General features: G+C 44.5%; 1 protein-coding gene across 20 annotated transcripts in view; it reads right to left on the bottom strand.

Annotated features, from left to right (window-relative positions):
* The window catches only part of LOC308274983 (protocadherin gamma-C4), a gene marked incomplete at both ends in the record, with an annotated part of 798,148 nt that overhangs the window by 28,701 nt on the left and 752,397 nt on the right, over nt 1–17,050 (bottom strand). The window contains one exon of one of the 20 annotated variants that reach the window (XM_080712997.1): nt 5,903–8,332. The exons of 18 other annotated variants lie outside the window; for them this stretch is intronic. In XM_080712997.1, the coding sequence (XP_080569123.1) occupies nt 5,903–8,332 (2,430 nt within the window). Of the gene's footprint in view, nt 1–5,902; nt 8,333–17,050 lie in introns of those variants that run through there. One more of the 20 variants, XM_080712996.1, reaches the window with a different exon arrangement.

The following is a 17,050-nucleotide window of genomic DNA, read 5'->3' as shown; positions in this document are numbered from 1 at the left end:
ACCTCTGAGCTATACCCTCAGCCTTTGTGCTATACTCCTAGCCCTTTTATTTTATTTTATTTTATTTTTATTTATTTATTGGTGGTACTAGGGGTGGAACCCAGAGGCTTTCTACCTCCGGGCTATACTCCCAGACCTTTTTTATATTTTATTTGGAAACAGGGTCTCGCTAAGTTGCTGAAAGCCTCACTAAGTAGCTGAGGCTGGCTTTGAACCTGTATGATCCTCCTGTCTTGGCCTCCCAAGTGCTGGGATTACAAGTGTGCACCACCACGCCCGGCCTCCTAGCCCTTTTAAATATATAGTATATGTACTGGAGATTGAGCCCAGAGGCATTCTACCTCTGAACTACACTCCCAGTCCTATTTTTATTATTTACTTATTTATTTATTGGGGTACTGGAGATTGAACTCAGAGTTCTATCCTCGAACTGCACTTCCAGCCCTATTTATTTATTTATTGTGTGTGTGTGTGTGTGTGTGTGTGTGTGTATGTGTGTGTTTGTGTGTGTGTTCCACTGGGGATAGAACCCAGGAGCTTTCTACCTCCAAGGCTACACTCCCAGACCAATTTATATTTTATTTGGAAACAGGGTCTCTATTCTTTATTTTGAAACAAGGTCTCACTAAGTTTCAGAGGGCCTCACTAAGTAACTGAGGCTGGCCACAAACCAGTGACTTTCATCTAAGCCTCCCAAGTACTGAGATTACAAGCATGTGTCACCACATCTGGCCTTCAACACTTTTTTAAATTAATTTTTTTTTTTTTTGCGGGTCTTGGGATGAAACCCAGGGGCATTCGACCTTTGAGCTACAGTCCCTACCCTATTTTTTTATTCTTTATTTTGAAACAGGGTCTCACTAAGTTGCAGAGGTCCTCACTAAGTAGCTGAAGCTGTCCGCGAACTGCGATCCTCCGGTCTCAGCCTCCTGAATGCTGGGATTACAAGCATGCGCCACCACGCCCAGCAAAAAACATTTTTTTGAAGTAGAGTCTCACTATGTTAGTATGCCCTGCGTTTGAACCAGTGATCCTCCTGTCTCAGCCTCTGAATACACACACACACACACACACACACACACACACACACACACGTGTGTGTGTGTGGAACTGGTGGAACTAGTAATGGAACCCAGGCGCTATCTACCTTGAAGCTACACCCCAGCCCTATTTTTTAATCTTATTTTTTTTGAAACAGGGTCTCACTGAGTTGCAAAGGGCCTCACTAAGTAGTAGCTGAGGCTGTCCTCAAACCACGTTCCTCCTGTCTCAGCCTCCCAAATGCTGGGATTACAAGGATATGCCACCACGCCCAACTTTCATCTCTATATTTTCTTTAATTTTTTTTCCAGTGCTGGGAATCAAACCCAGGGGTCTCATGTGTACTAGACAAGTACTCTACCACTGAGCTATATCCCCAGTACCACCTCTAGGTTTTTTTGTTGTTGTTTTGTTTTGTTGTTTGTTTTCTTGCTAGTACTAGGATTGAACTCAGGGACATTCTACCTCTGAGCTAGCTCTTTTTATTTTGAAACAGGATCTAAGTTGCTAAGGGTCTTGCTAGATGCTGAGATTAGCCTCAAGCCTGCAATCTTCCTGTCTCAGCCTCCCAAATACTGGGATTACAGGTGTGCATCACCATACCAGTTTCCACCTCTATCTATCTATCTATCTATCTATCTATCTATCTATCTATCTATCTATCTATCGCAAAGCACCTAAGTAGTTGAGGCTGTTCACAAACCATGATCCTCCTGTCTCAGCCTCCCAAATGCTGGGATTACAAGCATGTGCCACCATGCCTGGGTGATATTTTTTTCTTTTTTTTTGGGACAGGGTCTCACTAAGTTGTGGAGTGCCTTACTAAGTAGCTGAGGCTGGCCACGAACCCGGATTCTCTGGTCTCAGCCTCTCAAGTACTGGGATTACAAGTGTGTGCCACCATGCTTGGTCTACCTCTAGATTTTTTTTTTGTGTGTGTGGTACTGGGGATGAAACCCAGGAGCTTTCTACCTCCAGACTACACTCCCAGACCTATTTTATATTTTATTTGAAAACAAGGTCTCACTAAGTTGCTGAGAGTCTTACTAAGTAGCTGAGGCTGGCTTTGAACCTACCTGATCCTCCTGTCTCAGCCTCTCAAGTACTAGGATTACAAGCATGTTCTTTTTTAAAACAGCTTTATTGAGACATAATTGGCATATAGTTAAACTATTTGAAGTGGACAATTTGATAGATTTTAGTATATTCACCTATTATTATCATCACAATTATAGAGAAACCTAATTTCTATTGCCCAGCTCTAGAATGTTAGAAAATAATTACCCAGGTGCTAATGGCTTAGAAATATTTTCTCTTTAGATGACTGAAATACCATCTTATGTCTTTCTTACAGTGTTCTTCTATAGCTATTCAATATAATACTTTAAAATTGAAAAATGAGATTACTAGAACATTTTTTTTATTTTTATTTTTTGCGGGTCTGGGGATGGAACCCAGGGGCATTCGACCTCCGAGCTATACCCCCTGCCCTATTTTTTATTCTTTATTTTGAAACAGGGTTTCACTGAGTTGCAAAGGGCCTCACTAAGTAGTAGCTGAGGCTGTCCTTGAACCGGGATCCTCTGTTCTCAGTCTCCCAAATGCTGGGATTACAAGCATGTGCCACCACGCCCAACTACTAGAACTTTTTAGAAGTTAGGCCTGACCCAACTATCCGGCTCCTGGTTCCGTGAACAACAGAATGACACTTTGCTTAAAAAATAAGCTGATCAAGCCAGGTGTAGTGGCAGGCTTGTAATCTCAGTACTTAGGAGGCTGAGACAGGAGGATCCGGGTTCATAGCCAGCTTCAGCTACTCAATGAGGGCCTCCGCAATTTAGTGAGACCCTATTTCTCCTCCTCCTCCTCCTCCTCCTCCTCCTCCTCCTCCTCCTCCTCCTCCTCCTCCTCCTCTTCTTCTTCTTCTTCTTCTTCTTCTTCTTCTTCTTCTACTACTTCTTCTTTTGGTGGTACTGGGGGTGGAACCCAGAGCCTTCCTATCTCCGGGCTATACTCCCAGACCTATTTTATATTTTATTTGGAAACAGGGTCTCACTAAGTTGCTGAGAGCCTCACTAAGTAGTTGAAGCTGGCTTGGAACCTGTGCGATCCTGTCTCAGCCTCCCAAGTGCTGGGATTACAAGCATTCACCATCACACCCAGCAAGACCCTATTTCAAAATAAAGAATAAAAATTGGAGCTGAGCATGGTAGTGCATGCTTGTAATCTCAGCATTTGGGAGGCTGAGACAGGAGAATCACGGTTCAAGGACAGCCTCAGCTACTACTTAGAGAGGCCCTTTGCAACTCAGTGAGACCCTGTTTCAAAATAAAGAATAAAAAAAGGGCTGGGGATATAGCTTGGAGGTAGAATGCCCCTGGGTTCCATTCCCAATACCACAAAATAAAATAAAATAAAATAAAATAAATAGGCTGGGGTTGTATCTCAGAGGTAGAATTCCCCTGGGTTCAATCCCCAGCACCACACACACACACACACACACACACACACACACACACACACACAATGCAGGTTGGACAATGCAGGATGGACTGGCAGGTTCTGAGGAAGTAATTTTCAAATATGTCTGCACATTATGATCCCCTGGAGATCTTCAAAAAATGCTAATGTCTGTGTCCTACCCCACAAACTGTGCTTTAAATGGTCTAGAGTATAGCCTGGGCTTCGGAATTTTTACAAGGTCCCTAGGTGATGCTATGGTACACTCCAGTTTGAGAACATTGTTTTAGAGAAAATGGTAGTTGTTTCTAGGCTAACCAGAAGAGCAGCAGGTGCATCTGTTTGGCTTTCATCCTTAGTTTTCCATACATGCTTCTACTTTGTCATCTTAGGCTGATCTCATATTTGCTCAATTCCAACATAGGATTAAAATTTGAGGTGGGCAAAGAAATATATATGTATATTTTGTGTGTGGGGGGGGTCTGGGGATGGAACCCAGGGGAATTCGACCTCCGAGCTATACCCCCTGCCCTATTTTTTATTCTTTATTTTGAAACCGGGTCTCACTAAGTTGCAGAGGGCCTCACTAAGTAGCTGAGGCTCTCCGCGAACCACGATCCTCCAGGTCTCAGTCTCCCGAATGCTGGGATTACAAGCGTGCGCCACCACGCCTGGCGTGAAGAACTATTTAAAATAATACTGGTATAGCTGGGCGTGGTGGCACACGCTTGTAATCCCAGCATTTGGGAGGCTGAGACAAAAGGATCACGGTTCACGGCCAGCCTCAACTACATAGTGAGGCCCTTTTGCAACTCAGTGAGACCCTGTTTCCAAATAAAGAATAAAAAATAGCACTGGGGGTGTGGCGCAAAGGTACAATGCCCCTAAGTTCCATCCCCAGTACTGCAAATAATAATAATAATAATAATAATAATAATAATAGTATAAGCTGGGTGTGGTTGCACATGTTTGTAATCCCAGTACTTGGGAGGCCAAGACAGGAGGACAGTGGTTCGCGGTCAGCTTCAGCTACTTACTGAGGCCCTCTGCAACTTAAATAGGGGTTGGCATGCAGCTCAGAGGTAGAATGTCCCTGGTTTCATTCCCAGTACCACAAAAATAAAGAACAAAAAATAAGGCTGAGGGTGTAGCTCATAGGTAGAATGCTCCTAGGTTCCATCCCCAGTACCAAAAAAAAAAAAAAAATAATACTAGTATAAACTAATACTTTTAAACAAATATGCTATTCCAGGCGCTGTGCTAAACACCTATGCACAATATAGCACACATTAGATCTATAAAACCCATTATTATTCTCTTTTAACATATGAGAATGAGGCTTAACAAAGAAGCTGAGTAACTTGTTCAAGGACTCATAAGTGGCAGAGCCTTGTTTGTCTAACTGCCAAATGCAAGATTTAACAGCAGCAGTGACTTAGTAACGGAATAACAGTGGCTCTCCCACAATTGAGATTATGTTAGAGTTCTCTCCAAAGCAAGCACTGTAGTCAACAGTGTACGGAATGAATGAACGCATGCTTTACCTTTCTAAGGAAAGGAATCCATCTATCTTTCACATTATGTGTGTACCTAAGAAGCAATGCTGGAAGAATCAGTAATAATGCCATAGGTACATTTGTGCTTTATGGTCTTTCAGGTTGTCTAGATTTATTTTCAAAACAAATTAATACTTTTACAAGTAGCAGTGGTTCTCTTTGAGTTTGGGGATTATAGTTATTTTTACCTTTTCTTTCTGTTTTCTGTATTTTCTAAATTTTCTACAATGCTCATGCAGTACTATTGTAACAAAAAATTTGGTAACATGACTATTATTTCTGATAGTGCGCTTGAAATAAATTCAAAGGTACCTAGAATTTTATTTCATTTCTAGATTATTCTCTGGGAATTAAGTAGAAGACCTAAGTAGGCAAAGGAAAGTTATCAGAGAAACATTGGTTGTAATGCAGATGTAGCAAACATTTGAAAGGTAGACGAACAAAGTCGTTTTTATATTCCTAGCAGCTGCTACTTGTTTATAGGCTTCAGCTGTTCCCGAGACAAATGATACCGAACTAAGCTGAGTTCTGAGATTTTGAATGATAGCTCAAAGTGCCCCTTAGCAAGACTGGTTAGTTGTGATGACAAGTGAATGTTGAGGGTGTGAACTGCGACCATAGGTAAGTCAAATACCTTCACTCTGAAATGGGACTACAAACCACATTCTAGCTCACCACTCTCCTCCCTCGCAAAGCCACTAAGTTTGATCTAGGAAGGACCAGAAGAAAGTGTGGGAGCATAATTAGAAAAGCATCTCCATCATTTAAAAACAGCCCCATACTTTCCTGAACACGGTGCAGAAATCAGAAACCAAACGTTTCAAGCAGGACTTGCTAACCCTTACCTGTCCAGGAGGGGCGCTCTCGGCGCCCAACACCTGCCTATAGAACACCGGATCGCAGCTCCGCAGCGTGTTCTGGCGGCTGGCCAGTGGGCTGGCAGCACCAGGCTTCCTCATCAGCGCGTCGCTGCGGCGCGAGTCCGTGGTGAGGTACACCTGGTGGTAAAGGTGCGGCGGCATTAGGCCTCCTCGCACAGCGTCCGCGTGCAAGGAGGGCCCTGGTGTTCGGTACAGGGAGCTCACCGGAGCTCTGTATAGGTCCCTAGACTGCTTCCACTTGTAAACTTTGAATATGATCACTCCCAACATTGTGACTACGAACCCCACCGAAACCAGGATTAGAGAAATAAGTAGATAAAAGGTGAGATTTTTATTCTGCTCCTGGGGGGCAGAACTAGCCGGGTACTCCGCCCGGGCTTCCGGAGATTCCTCAGTTACTGACACAGTTAGGGTAGCGGTGGTGGATAGCGATGGCTCTCCATTGTCTGAAATCAACACCGTGAGAGTCTGCCTGGGCAAATCTGTGTCCTGGACCGGGCGAGTGGTGCTGACTTGACCCGTGTGAAGCCCCACGGCAAAAAGGCTCTGGTTGGGGGCTCCCAAGAGGCTGTAGGAGAGCCAGGCATTGTGTCCTGCGTCTGCGTCCCAGCCCACCACCCGAGAGACCACGTGGCCTGCCGCGGTTCCTCGAGGCAACATCTCCACCGAGCTCTGGCCAGGCCGGGGGTACAGGACCTGGGGGGCGTTGTCATTGCGGTCAGTGACAAATACGTTCACGCTGATGTTGGTGGCCAGGACAGGGGTGCCCCCGTCACTGACATGTGCAGTTAACTCGAACTCTCGCCTATCCTCGTAGTCCAGGGGCACTAAGGATGACAAGACGCCACTGTCTCGATTTATGGTGAAATAATGGCCCACTAGCCCGGTTTCAGCTCCTCGCTCCAATAGAAAGAAGGAAAGGCGAGCATTCTGCGGGGCGTCGGGATCCCAAACACTTAGATTTAGTATTGGAACTCCAGGGAGGTTATTTTCCTCTACGTAAACGTCGTAGAAAGACTGGGAGGATTGTGGAGGGTTGTCATTGATGTCGGACACTTGGACCCGCACCGTCGTAAGGGCCGAGAGAGAAGGGGATCCCGCGTCCCGAGCAGTGATGCTGAGGTTGTATTCTGGGTCGCTCTCTCGATCCAGGACTGCGCTGGTCTTCAAAGTGAAGTAATTCTTGAGGGAAGAGGTAAGGCTGAAGGGGAGACCCGCCGGAACCTCGCACGTCACCAACCCGTTCTCGCCGGCATCCAGATCCGTCACACTGAGCAAAGCGATGACAGTGCCCAGGGGGGCGTCCTCGGGGACTGGGCTGTACACCGAAGTAACGGTGATTTCTGGCGCGTTGTCATTCACGTCCACGACCTCTACCAACACTTTGCAATGTGCTCCTTCGGGATTGGCGCCCTTGTCTTTGGCCTGGATGTAAATCTCGTGGAGTTTCGTGTTCTCGAAGTCAAGTCGACCCTTGATTGTCAGCACCCCGGTGACAAGGTCTAAAGCAAATAGCTCCCGCACGCCAGCGCGGTTGTGGCTGCCAAAGGAGTAAACGATTTCACCGTTGAGGCCTTCATCCAGATCCGTTGCAAAAACTTGCGCCACGCGAGTGCCGGGGGGTGCATCCTCCAGGACGCGCGCCCGGTAGGAGGACTGGTTGAAGGCGGGCGCGTTGTCATTCGCGTCCAGCACAGAGATGCGAATGGGGAGGCTGGTGGAGCGAGGAGGGGTCCCTCCGTCCCACGCCGTCAGCACCAGCTGGAGACTCGGCTCCTGTTCCCGGTCCAGGACGCGCTCCAGCACCAGCTCCGCGTACTTGGTGCTGTCCTCCCGCGTCTGCACGCGGAGCGCAAAGTACTCGTTATGGCTCAGCTCATAGGTTTGTAAAGAGTTGCTGCCCACATCGGGATCTTGCGCGCTCTCGAGCGGAAAGCGCGTCCCTGGCGCCGTGGCCTCGCTAATCTCCAATTTCATTTCCGCGGTGGGGAACGCGGGATTGTTGTCGTTGATGTCCAGGATCACCACTTCCGCGCTGAACAGCTCCAGTGGCTTCTCCACCACCAACTCCAGAGTTACGGTGCAAGAGGCTAGGGTCCCACACAGCTCCTCCCGATCCAGACGCTCGTTCACGAACATCTCTCCGGTTTCCCAGTTCACCTCAAAGAATCTACGGCTAGCGCGGGACACCACCCGGAGCCTGCGGGCGGACAGGCTGCTGAGATCCAAACCCAGGTCCGCGACCACGTTCCCCACAGGGAAACCCTTTTCTCTCTCCTCCAGGATCTCATAGTGAATGATGGTGGAAGCCTTGTTCAAGGCGCCAAGCAGAAGCAAAACTCCCACCACTCTCCCGGTGCTTACCAGTCCGCCCCTCCAGGCCTCTGGGACCATCTCACTCAGCAGCAGTTCCTCTCGGCGGGGTCCGGATCGTCCCGGCTGCCTCGCGGAGAAACTTTCAGCCGGTCAGCGCTCGGGCGCTGGGCGCGAAGTCGGACATGGCTTTCTGGGTGCTGCTGATTTGCTCGCCGGCTCTTCAGTCTGGGTCTCATCCCGGGGCGCCGAAAGGGGCCGGGCCGGGGCCAGATCTCCAGCGACTTCATTGGCCGACAGCGGCACACAGAGTCCCAGCCAATAACTGCACGAAGAATGCGCTAGCGCCGGGCTGGGAGCGGGGCTCGCGCCAGCGCCACAACTCACTTTCCTTTGGCTGCCCTCCAGAGTTTCCGCCGCTGCGCCTCGCCGCGCGGTTCCGAGGAAACCTGCCTCAGCCTGGAGACCAACTAAGGCCCTGCGCTGCTGTGGTGCTGTGGTGCAGGTCTCCAAGCCAAATCAGGGCCCGTTAAACACTGCAATCGCCTTCTCCGATCACAAGAAAGGGGATCAAACCAAACCGAAAACGACGCAATGTTGTCTGGAAAAACGCCAACAGATCTGTTTTGATGGAGGACAGACAAGTAGCCGGACCCCACTCATAAGGGGGCGTTTAGATTTCTGTGGAGCTGTTAATACTTTCAGCTTTATAGGTTAGGGGTGTAGCTCCGTGGTGAACTTGCCTATCACCCCCAGAGGCCCTTGGTTCCATCCCCAGCGCGCTTGGGGGGCACACACACACACACACACACACACACACACACACACACACACACCAGTTTTTGTCTTTCTAAATTAAATAGAGCAAATCAACAGGAGCAGGAGCTAGTGTCTGTTTGGTTTAACTCTGCCTAGTAAAAATTTCAAAACAAAACTCAAATTTTATTTCTTTAAACAGATGTCATTGTTCTGCTTTTTTTTTTTTTTTTTTTTTGGTGGTACTGGGGTTCCTGGAAGCCCTTCTACCTCCGGGCTACACTCCCAGACCTATTTTTACATTTTTATTTGGAAACAGGGTCTCCTAAGCCAGCGCACGCACCTGGCTTCGAACCTGGCTTCGAACCTGCGTGATCTTCCTGTCTCTGCCTCCCAAGCGCGGGGATTACAAGCGTGTGCCACCACGCCCAGCTGCTTTCATTTCTTAAGAAGCAGGGAGCAACGTGACATTTCTTTACCCTGTCTTTGTGAAGAAGCATGATTTCAATTGGTTAGAGCACAATCTCACAAATGTTTCCCTTGATCAATCGTTTTCCTAAAATCTTGGGTTCATATGACAGAGAGAAGTTGCATTGCTAATGAAGATACCTCCCCCCTTAAAAAAAAAAAAGCCCAGAAAAAATAAGAAAAGCTGGACTGTGTACCACTGTAGGGCCTTTATAAAATGATTGAGATAATGGTAGCAAAACTTCACAAACTCTTTCAAGAAATACGTAAACTTTAACCACAAAATAAAGAGCTCTGAATTTTCTACATTTAGGATTGTAGTCACCAAACAAAATAGCAATGCTTAAGGTAATAAATAAAGAAATAAGTTGAGTTGTGTGCTTTGGTCAAGAAACTCTGAGATCCTGAATTCCTACTCTATTACATGAACAGGGCAGGTAAAAGTCAAGGTAAGCCTTCACTAAAGATGCAAGTTACTCCCTTAGACACTCTTTCTGTATAGTATCTTTGTGTGTGTGTGTGTGTGTGTGTGTGTGTGTGGTACTGGGGGTGGAACCCAGGGGCTTTTCTACCTCCAGGCTATACTCCTAGACCTATTTTGTACTTTATTTGGAAACAGGGTCTCACTAAGTTGCTGAGGCTGGCCTCAAACCTGTGCCATCCTGTCTCAGGCTCCCAAGAGCAGGGATTACAAGTGTGCACCACCACACCCGGCTTATATATTTTCTGATGAGATGAAAAGCCATATGTGATCTGTTTATCCATGTCTTTAACACTTCAATTCAGCTTTTAAAATCCTGAGTTTTAAATACTTAAGTTGATAATATGCAGATCACAAGAAGCTTGATAGGCATTAGAAGATAGAACATATTGAAATTTCAGATACAGAATATAGTCCAGTCAACTGCAACTCACAGTGTGAGAGCCAATGGCATAGGCGTGGGAGCTTGTTATACATGAAGAAATGTTCTACTCTAGGTCTACTGCACCCTAACTTGTGATATGGAATTTCAACATAATAACTTGGGTGATTTGAAAACACATTAAAGTTTGAGGAGCACTAATCTAGTGGGTTAATCAGAGGTGTACTGACTTATCAATCTTTTATTTTTCATTCACTATCACTTAATTCACATTTTTTTTTTCAGTACTGGAGACTGAATCCAGGGACATTCAACCTCTGAGCTACACCCCAGTCCTATTTTTTTTTCTTTATTTTGAAACAGGGTCTCACTAAATTGTGGAGGGCCTCACTAAGGAGCTGAGGCTGTCCGCGAACTGTGATCCTCCGGTCTCAGCCCCCCAAATGCTGGGATTACAAGCGCGTGCCACCATATCCGGCCTGGTTTAACTTTTTAAAATTTTAATCCTCCAGCTATTCTCTGGCAGTGTTGCACTGCTCCTTTTTCTTTCTTTTGATTTATTTATTTATTTATTTATTTATTTATTTATTTATTTATTTATTTTTGCAGCCAGCATCAGCTATTTTATTTTTGTGATACTGGGGATTGAACCCAGGGGCACTCTACCCTGAGCTATACCCCCAGCCCTATTTTTTATTCTTTGAGACAGGGTCTCACTAAGTAGCTGAGGCTGGCTGCAAACCTGCAATCCTCCTATCTCAGCCTCCCAAGTACTGGGATTACAAGCATGTACCACCAAGCCCCACCCTTTTCAAATTTTCTTTTCTTTCTTTCTCTTCTTTTCTTTTTTTTTTTTTTTGTTGTTGTTGTACTGGGAGTGGAACCCAGGGGCTTTTCTACCTCCAGGCTATACTTTCAGACCTATTTTATACTTTATTTGGAAACAGGGTCTCACTAAGTTGCTAAGAGCCTCACTAAGTCGCTGAGGCTGGCTTTGAACCTGTGCAATCTTCCTGTCTCAGCCTCCCAAGTGCTGGGTTACAAGCGTGCACCACCACATCTGGCCCACCCTTTTCATTTTGAAACAGGACCTCACTGAGTTATTAGCTGGCCTCAAACCTGTGGTCCTCCTATCTCAGCCTTCCAAGTACTGGCATTACATGTGTGCACCACTGTGCCTGGCCTTGCAGTGTTCTTGAAGCAAAACATGGAGCCCTTTTCCTGGTGCCCAAGTTTTCAGGCCTGTATACCTCCTGTGTGTCTCACTGCACTCATTCCCACTGCTTGCAGAGTGGTCACCAGCCAAGCCCTTGTGCCAATGGGCCTTCATACAGGCCCTCCTTTCCCAGGAGAGCTGCTTTCTCCTCTTTCTTTTTGCTTGCTAATTTTAAAAACCATTCAGTTTTCAGTTTAAGTTATTTCCAAATAGAGGTCTTCTATTAGGCCTCAGTTAAAACCAGGATCCTTTGCTATGCTATTTCAGAGCACATTTTCCTCCCACTGAACTTAATACAGTTTAAAACTTTATAACTATTGTTTTTTTTTTTTAAAGCATAATACCTGTCTCTTCCACAAAGCAAACAAACAAAACAAGAACTCAGGAGGACAGGGATTATGCCATTTTTATGAGAATTTGTAACCCTGAGATCTAGCCAGTAGGCCCTTAATGCTTTGTGTGTGTGTGCCACAGATTGAACCCACAGCCTCACACACATGCTAGGCAAGCACTCTATCACTACACCTCACACCCAGGAGCCATAGCTTTGTCCTTCATAGAATTTTTATTAAAAATGAATTCTAGAGAGCCATTTTTAATGCATTTAGCTTTACAGAGACAGTGCAGGGGCAAGTGAGACCCACAAGGCACTGGGCAACTCTGCCTCATAAGGAAAATTAATTGAACATGGGTGGAGAAGGTCCTAAGAACCAAGGAACAACATGTCTATTCTTTATTCAAAATTTCCAGGAAAGCACTAAAAGCAGCCAGATGCTTAGGTCAGCTTCTGAGAGCATTCTAAATATTTTCAGAGAAGCTGGGTGTGGGAGCACACACTTGTAATCCCAGCATTTGGGCGGCTGAGACAGGAGTATCATGGTTCGCAGACAGCCTCAGCTACTTAGTGAGGCCTTTTGTAACTCAGTGAGACCCTGTTTCAAAATAAAGAATAATAAATAAAAAATAGGGCTGGCAGTGTAGCTTGGAGATAGAATACCTCTGGGTTACATCCCCAACACCGAAAAAAAAAAAATTCTCAGAGATGGAAGACCATACCTGCTAAAGAGAAAAAAGATTTGAAGATGTGGCAATGATGGACAAGGCCCATTATGAAAGAGAAATGAAAATCTATGTCTCTCAAAAAGGGGAAACAAAATAAAACAAAAAAAGTTCAAGGTTTCCATAAACCCAAGAGGCCTCCTTTGGCTTTCTTGTTCCAATTTTAGTATTACCCCCAATTCCTAGCCTACCCATCAGTGATGTCTCAAAGAAACTGGGGAAAATGTGGATTAACACTGCTACAGGTGACAAGCAGCCTTATAAACAGAAGAATGTTGAGCTGAAGGAAGAATATGAAAATAACCTTGCTGAATACTAGCTAAAGAGAAGCCTGATGCCGGGCGTGGTGGCGCACGCTGGTAATCCCAACATTTGGGAGGCTGAGACTGGAGGATCGCGGTTCGTGGACAGCCTCAGCTACTTGGTGAGGCCCTTTGCAACTCAGTGAGACCCTGTTTCAAAATAAAGAATAAAAAATAGGGCAAGGAGTGTAGCTCAGAGTTCGAATGCCCCTGGGTTCCATCCCCAGACCCACAAAAATAAAGAAAGAAAGAAAGAAAGAAAGAAAGAAAGAAAGAAAGAAAGAAAGGAGCCTGATGCAGGAAAAAAAGCTATCGAAGCTGAAAACAGCAAGAAAAAAGGAAGAATACAATGATGAAAAAGTTTGTTCCATTACAAAGCACTTACACCCTGCCCCCTTGCTGGTACACAACTCACTCCTTCTTCCTTCCTTCCTTCCTTCCTTCCTTCCTTCCTTCCTTCCTTCCTTCTCTCTCTCTTCTTTCTTTCTTTCTTTCTTTCTTTCTTTCTTTCTTTCTTTCTTTCTTTCTTTCTTTCTTTCTTTCTTTCTTTCTTTCTTTCTTTCTTTCTTCTTGTGTGTGGTAGTAGGCATTGAACCCAAGGACGTTCTTTGACCAAGCTACACTTCTAGCCTCATCTTATTTTATTTTTTTAATTTGGAAACAGAATCTCGCTAAGTTGCTGAGAAGCCTCACTAAGCTGCTACAACTGGCTTCAAACATGCAATCCTCCTGTCTCAGCCTCCCAAGTACAAGATTATAGGCGTGTGCCACCATGCCTGGCTTAGCAACTCACTCATTTTAAAGAAAAAAAAAAAAGACATGTAAGGCTGTTAATATTTGTTTTCAAACTCTGAAGTATCTCTTTTTGTATAGCTAATACACTACTGAGTGCGTATTTTTCTTCTTTATTCTTTTTTTATTTTTCCAGTACTGGAGATGGAACCCAGGGATACTCTACCTCCAAGCTACACCCCCAGCCCTATTTTTTATTCTTTATTTTGAAACAGGGTCTCACTAAGTTGCAGAGGGCCTCACTAAGTAGCTGAGGTTGGCCACGAACCGTGATCCTCCTGTTTCAGCCTCTCGAATGCTGGGATTACAAGTGTGTTCCACCACGCCCAGCTTCTCAGCTTTCTAAATGGATAGGATTACAGATGTGCAAAATTGTTCCCCGCAATTTTATAGTGCCAGCTATAAAATCTCTGGCATTATAGAAACTTAGTACATGATAAAGATACTATCTCATATCACTTGGACAAAGATGAAGGTTTATTATTTTCCCCTGTCATATAGGGGATTGAACCCAATGGTTTTCTACTTTACTTTATTTATTGTTTTGTTTTATTTTATTTTATGGTTCTGGGAATTGAATCCAGAGGCATTCTACTTCCAAGCTACAGCCTTAGATTAATTTTTATTTCTCATTTGGAAATACAGTCTCACTAGGTTGCTGAGAGCCTCACTAAATTGCTGAGGCTGTCCTGAAACCTGTGATACTCCTGTCTCAGCCTCCCAAGTACTAAGATTACAAGTGTACACCACTACGCCTGGCTGGCTATTTCTGAGCTACACCCCCAGCCCTTTTTATGTGTTTGTTTGCTTGTTTATTTATTTTTGTGGCATTGGGGATTGAACCCAGGGACATTCTACCTCTGAACTACACCCCCAGCCTGATTTTACTTCTTATTTGGAAACAGAGTCTCACTAAGTTGCGGAGGGCCTCACTAAGTTCCTAAGGCTGGCCTCAAACCTGTAATCCTCTTATCTTAGGCTCCAAAGTATTGGGATTGCAAACATGCATCACCATGCCTAGCTAAGATGAAGGTTTTTGTTTGTTTGTTTGTTTTGTTTTTGTTTTTTGCAGTACTAGAGATGGAACCCAAGGGCATTCTACCTCTGAGCTACACTCCCAGACCTATTTTTTATTCTTTGTTTTGAAACAGGGTCTTACTGAGTTGCAAAGGACCTCACTAAGTAGGATTACGAGCATGCGCCACCACACTCGGCTCCAGATGAAGTTTTTAATAAATAGTATTGGACAAGTGGACTGCCATTTGGGAAGAAAGAAAATTATATCTATTTCTCAGCATATGCAGTAACTTCAAATAGATCAGAAATTTAAATGTAAAAATCAAAAAACCATACAAGCACTAGATGAAAACAGCATTGAATATTCATTCTTATAACTTAGGTGTGAAGAAAGAATTTCTTTCTTTTTTTTTTTTCCTTGTGTACTGGAGATTGAACCCAGGGGCATTCTACCTCTGAACTATATTCCAAGCCATATTTTTTTTTTTTTTTTTTTTTTTTTTGTGTGTGTGTGTGGTACTGGTGATGGAACCCAGGGGCATTATATCTCTGAACTACACCCCAGCCCTATTTTTATTCTTTATTTTGAAACAGGGTCTCACTGAGTTGCACCAAGCCCTATTTTTTATCCTTTATTTTGAAACAGGTTCTCACTAAATTACAGAGAGCCTCACTAAGTAGCTGAGGCTGGCTGAGAACCTGCAACCTGAAATCCTTCCTGTCTCAGCCTCAGAATTACAAGAGTGGGCCACCATGCCCACTGGAGAAAGGATTTCCTTTTTTTTTTTTTCTTTTGGTGGTGGTACTGGGGTTCCTGGGAGCCCTTCTACCTCCAGGCTACACTCCCAGACCTATTTTATACTTTTTATTTGGAAAGAGAGTCTCTTAAGCCAGTGCAGCTGACTTTGAACCTGCTCAATCCTCCTGTCTCTGCCTCCCAAGCACGGGGATTATAAGCCTGTGGCACCACGCCCGGCAAAGATTTCTGTTACTAACTTGTTTCTAACTTTTGTTACTCAAAAACTAAAGCAATCTGGGCATGGTGGCCCACGCTTATAATTCCAGCATTCAGGAGGCTTAGACAGGAGGATGGTGGTTTGAGCACAGCCTCAGCTACTTAGTGAGGCCCTCTGCAACTCAGTGAGACCCTGTTTCAAAATAAAGAATAAAAATTAGGGCTGGGGGTGTAGCTTAGAGGTAGAATGCCCCTGGGTTCCATCCCCAGACCTGCCAAAAAAAAAAAAAAAAAAACCTGATAACACACAATGTAGATGAAACTATGAGGAAATAGGCATTATAACCTATCTGCAGGAAAATAAAATGGTACAGTCTATCTTGAGAGAACTAGTTATATCCGCCTAAATTACATTGCATTTACCCTATAACACAGCAATCACACTATTAAGATTTTATTCTGAATATGCACCTCAAAAATTACAAAGACACATACACACCAGGTCCTTCATTAAAGTATTATTTGAAACTGAAAAGATACTGGAAACTACCTAGATGACATTATAGGCTGGTTGACTGGATTGTGATATGTACATATGTAATGGAGTCTGATGACGCTATTTTATAAATGAAGATCTCTATAAATTGATACAGAATGATTTTGAGAATATAAAACTTTTGCTTTCATTCTTGTGGAACTAGCCATACCACTATGAACAACTAGGAAACTGATCAAAACACATGGAAAAATGCTTTTAGACACTGGCTAAAAAGGCAGCTCAGGACAACACATGAGCAAAAGGAGGCCAATCTGCCAACTAGAATATCCAGTTTTTTGCCTTGAAGCACTGTTTGGGCCACAAGGCCTGAAATGGGGACTCTTAGAAATATAGCATGGCCTTGCTGAATTGAGGAACAGAAATTAGAGACTGGAGAGACTGATGCAGTTAGAATCGGTGAAGATAAACCCGAACAAATGGAGCTACACAAAGAATTCCAGAAATCGGGATGAGGATCCTCTTGAGTCTTTGGCTGAATAATAGTCTGAGCATACATAGACTGACACTCCTTTAAGTTGGGCAGATAGCAAATGGTAGCAGCTTTAAGCTGAAGAATTTGTGGAGATGACATAGAGCTGGGATGTTGTAGTTCCATTCAGCCAGTTTAATAAAAAGACCCTGCTGAACACTGCTGCTTAAAAAAAAAGTCAAAATTTAATAGAGTTAAATTAGCCTACTTTAAAAGCTACTATAGACCTGTCCTAACAAAGCTTAAAACAAACCTTGTAAAGATCCTGACCTGCAAAAATCTAAATTGTCTTCCAAAGCAAACTCTGTGTGTGTGTGTGTGTGTGTGTGTGTGTGTGTGTGTG

This window comes from Muscardinus avellanarius (genome assembly GCF_963383645.1).
Source record: "Muscardinus avellanarius genome assembly, chromosome: 1".
Classification (NCBI taxonomy): domain Eukaryota; kingdom Metazoa; phylum Chordata; class Mammalia; order Rodentia; family Gliridae; genus Muscardinus; species Muscardinus avellanarius.
This window is presented reverse-complemented; position numbering and strand designations above follow the sequence as displayed.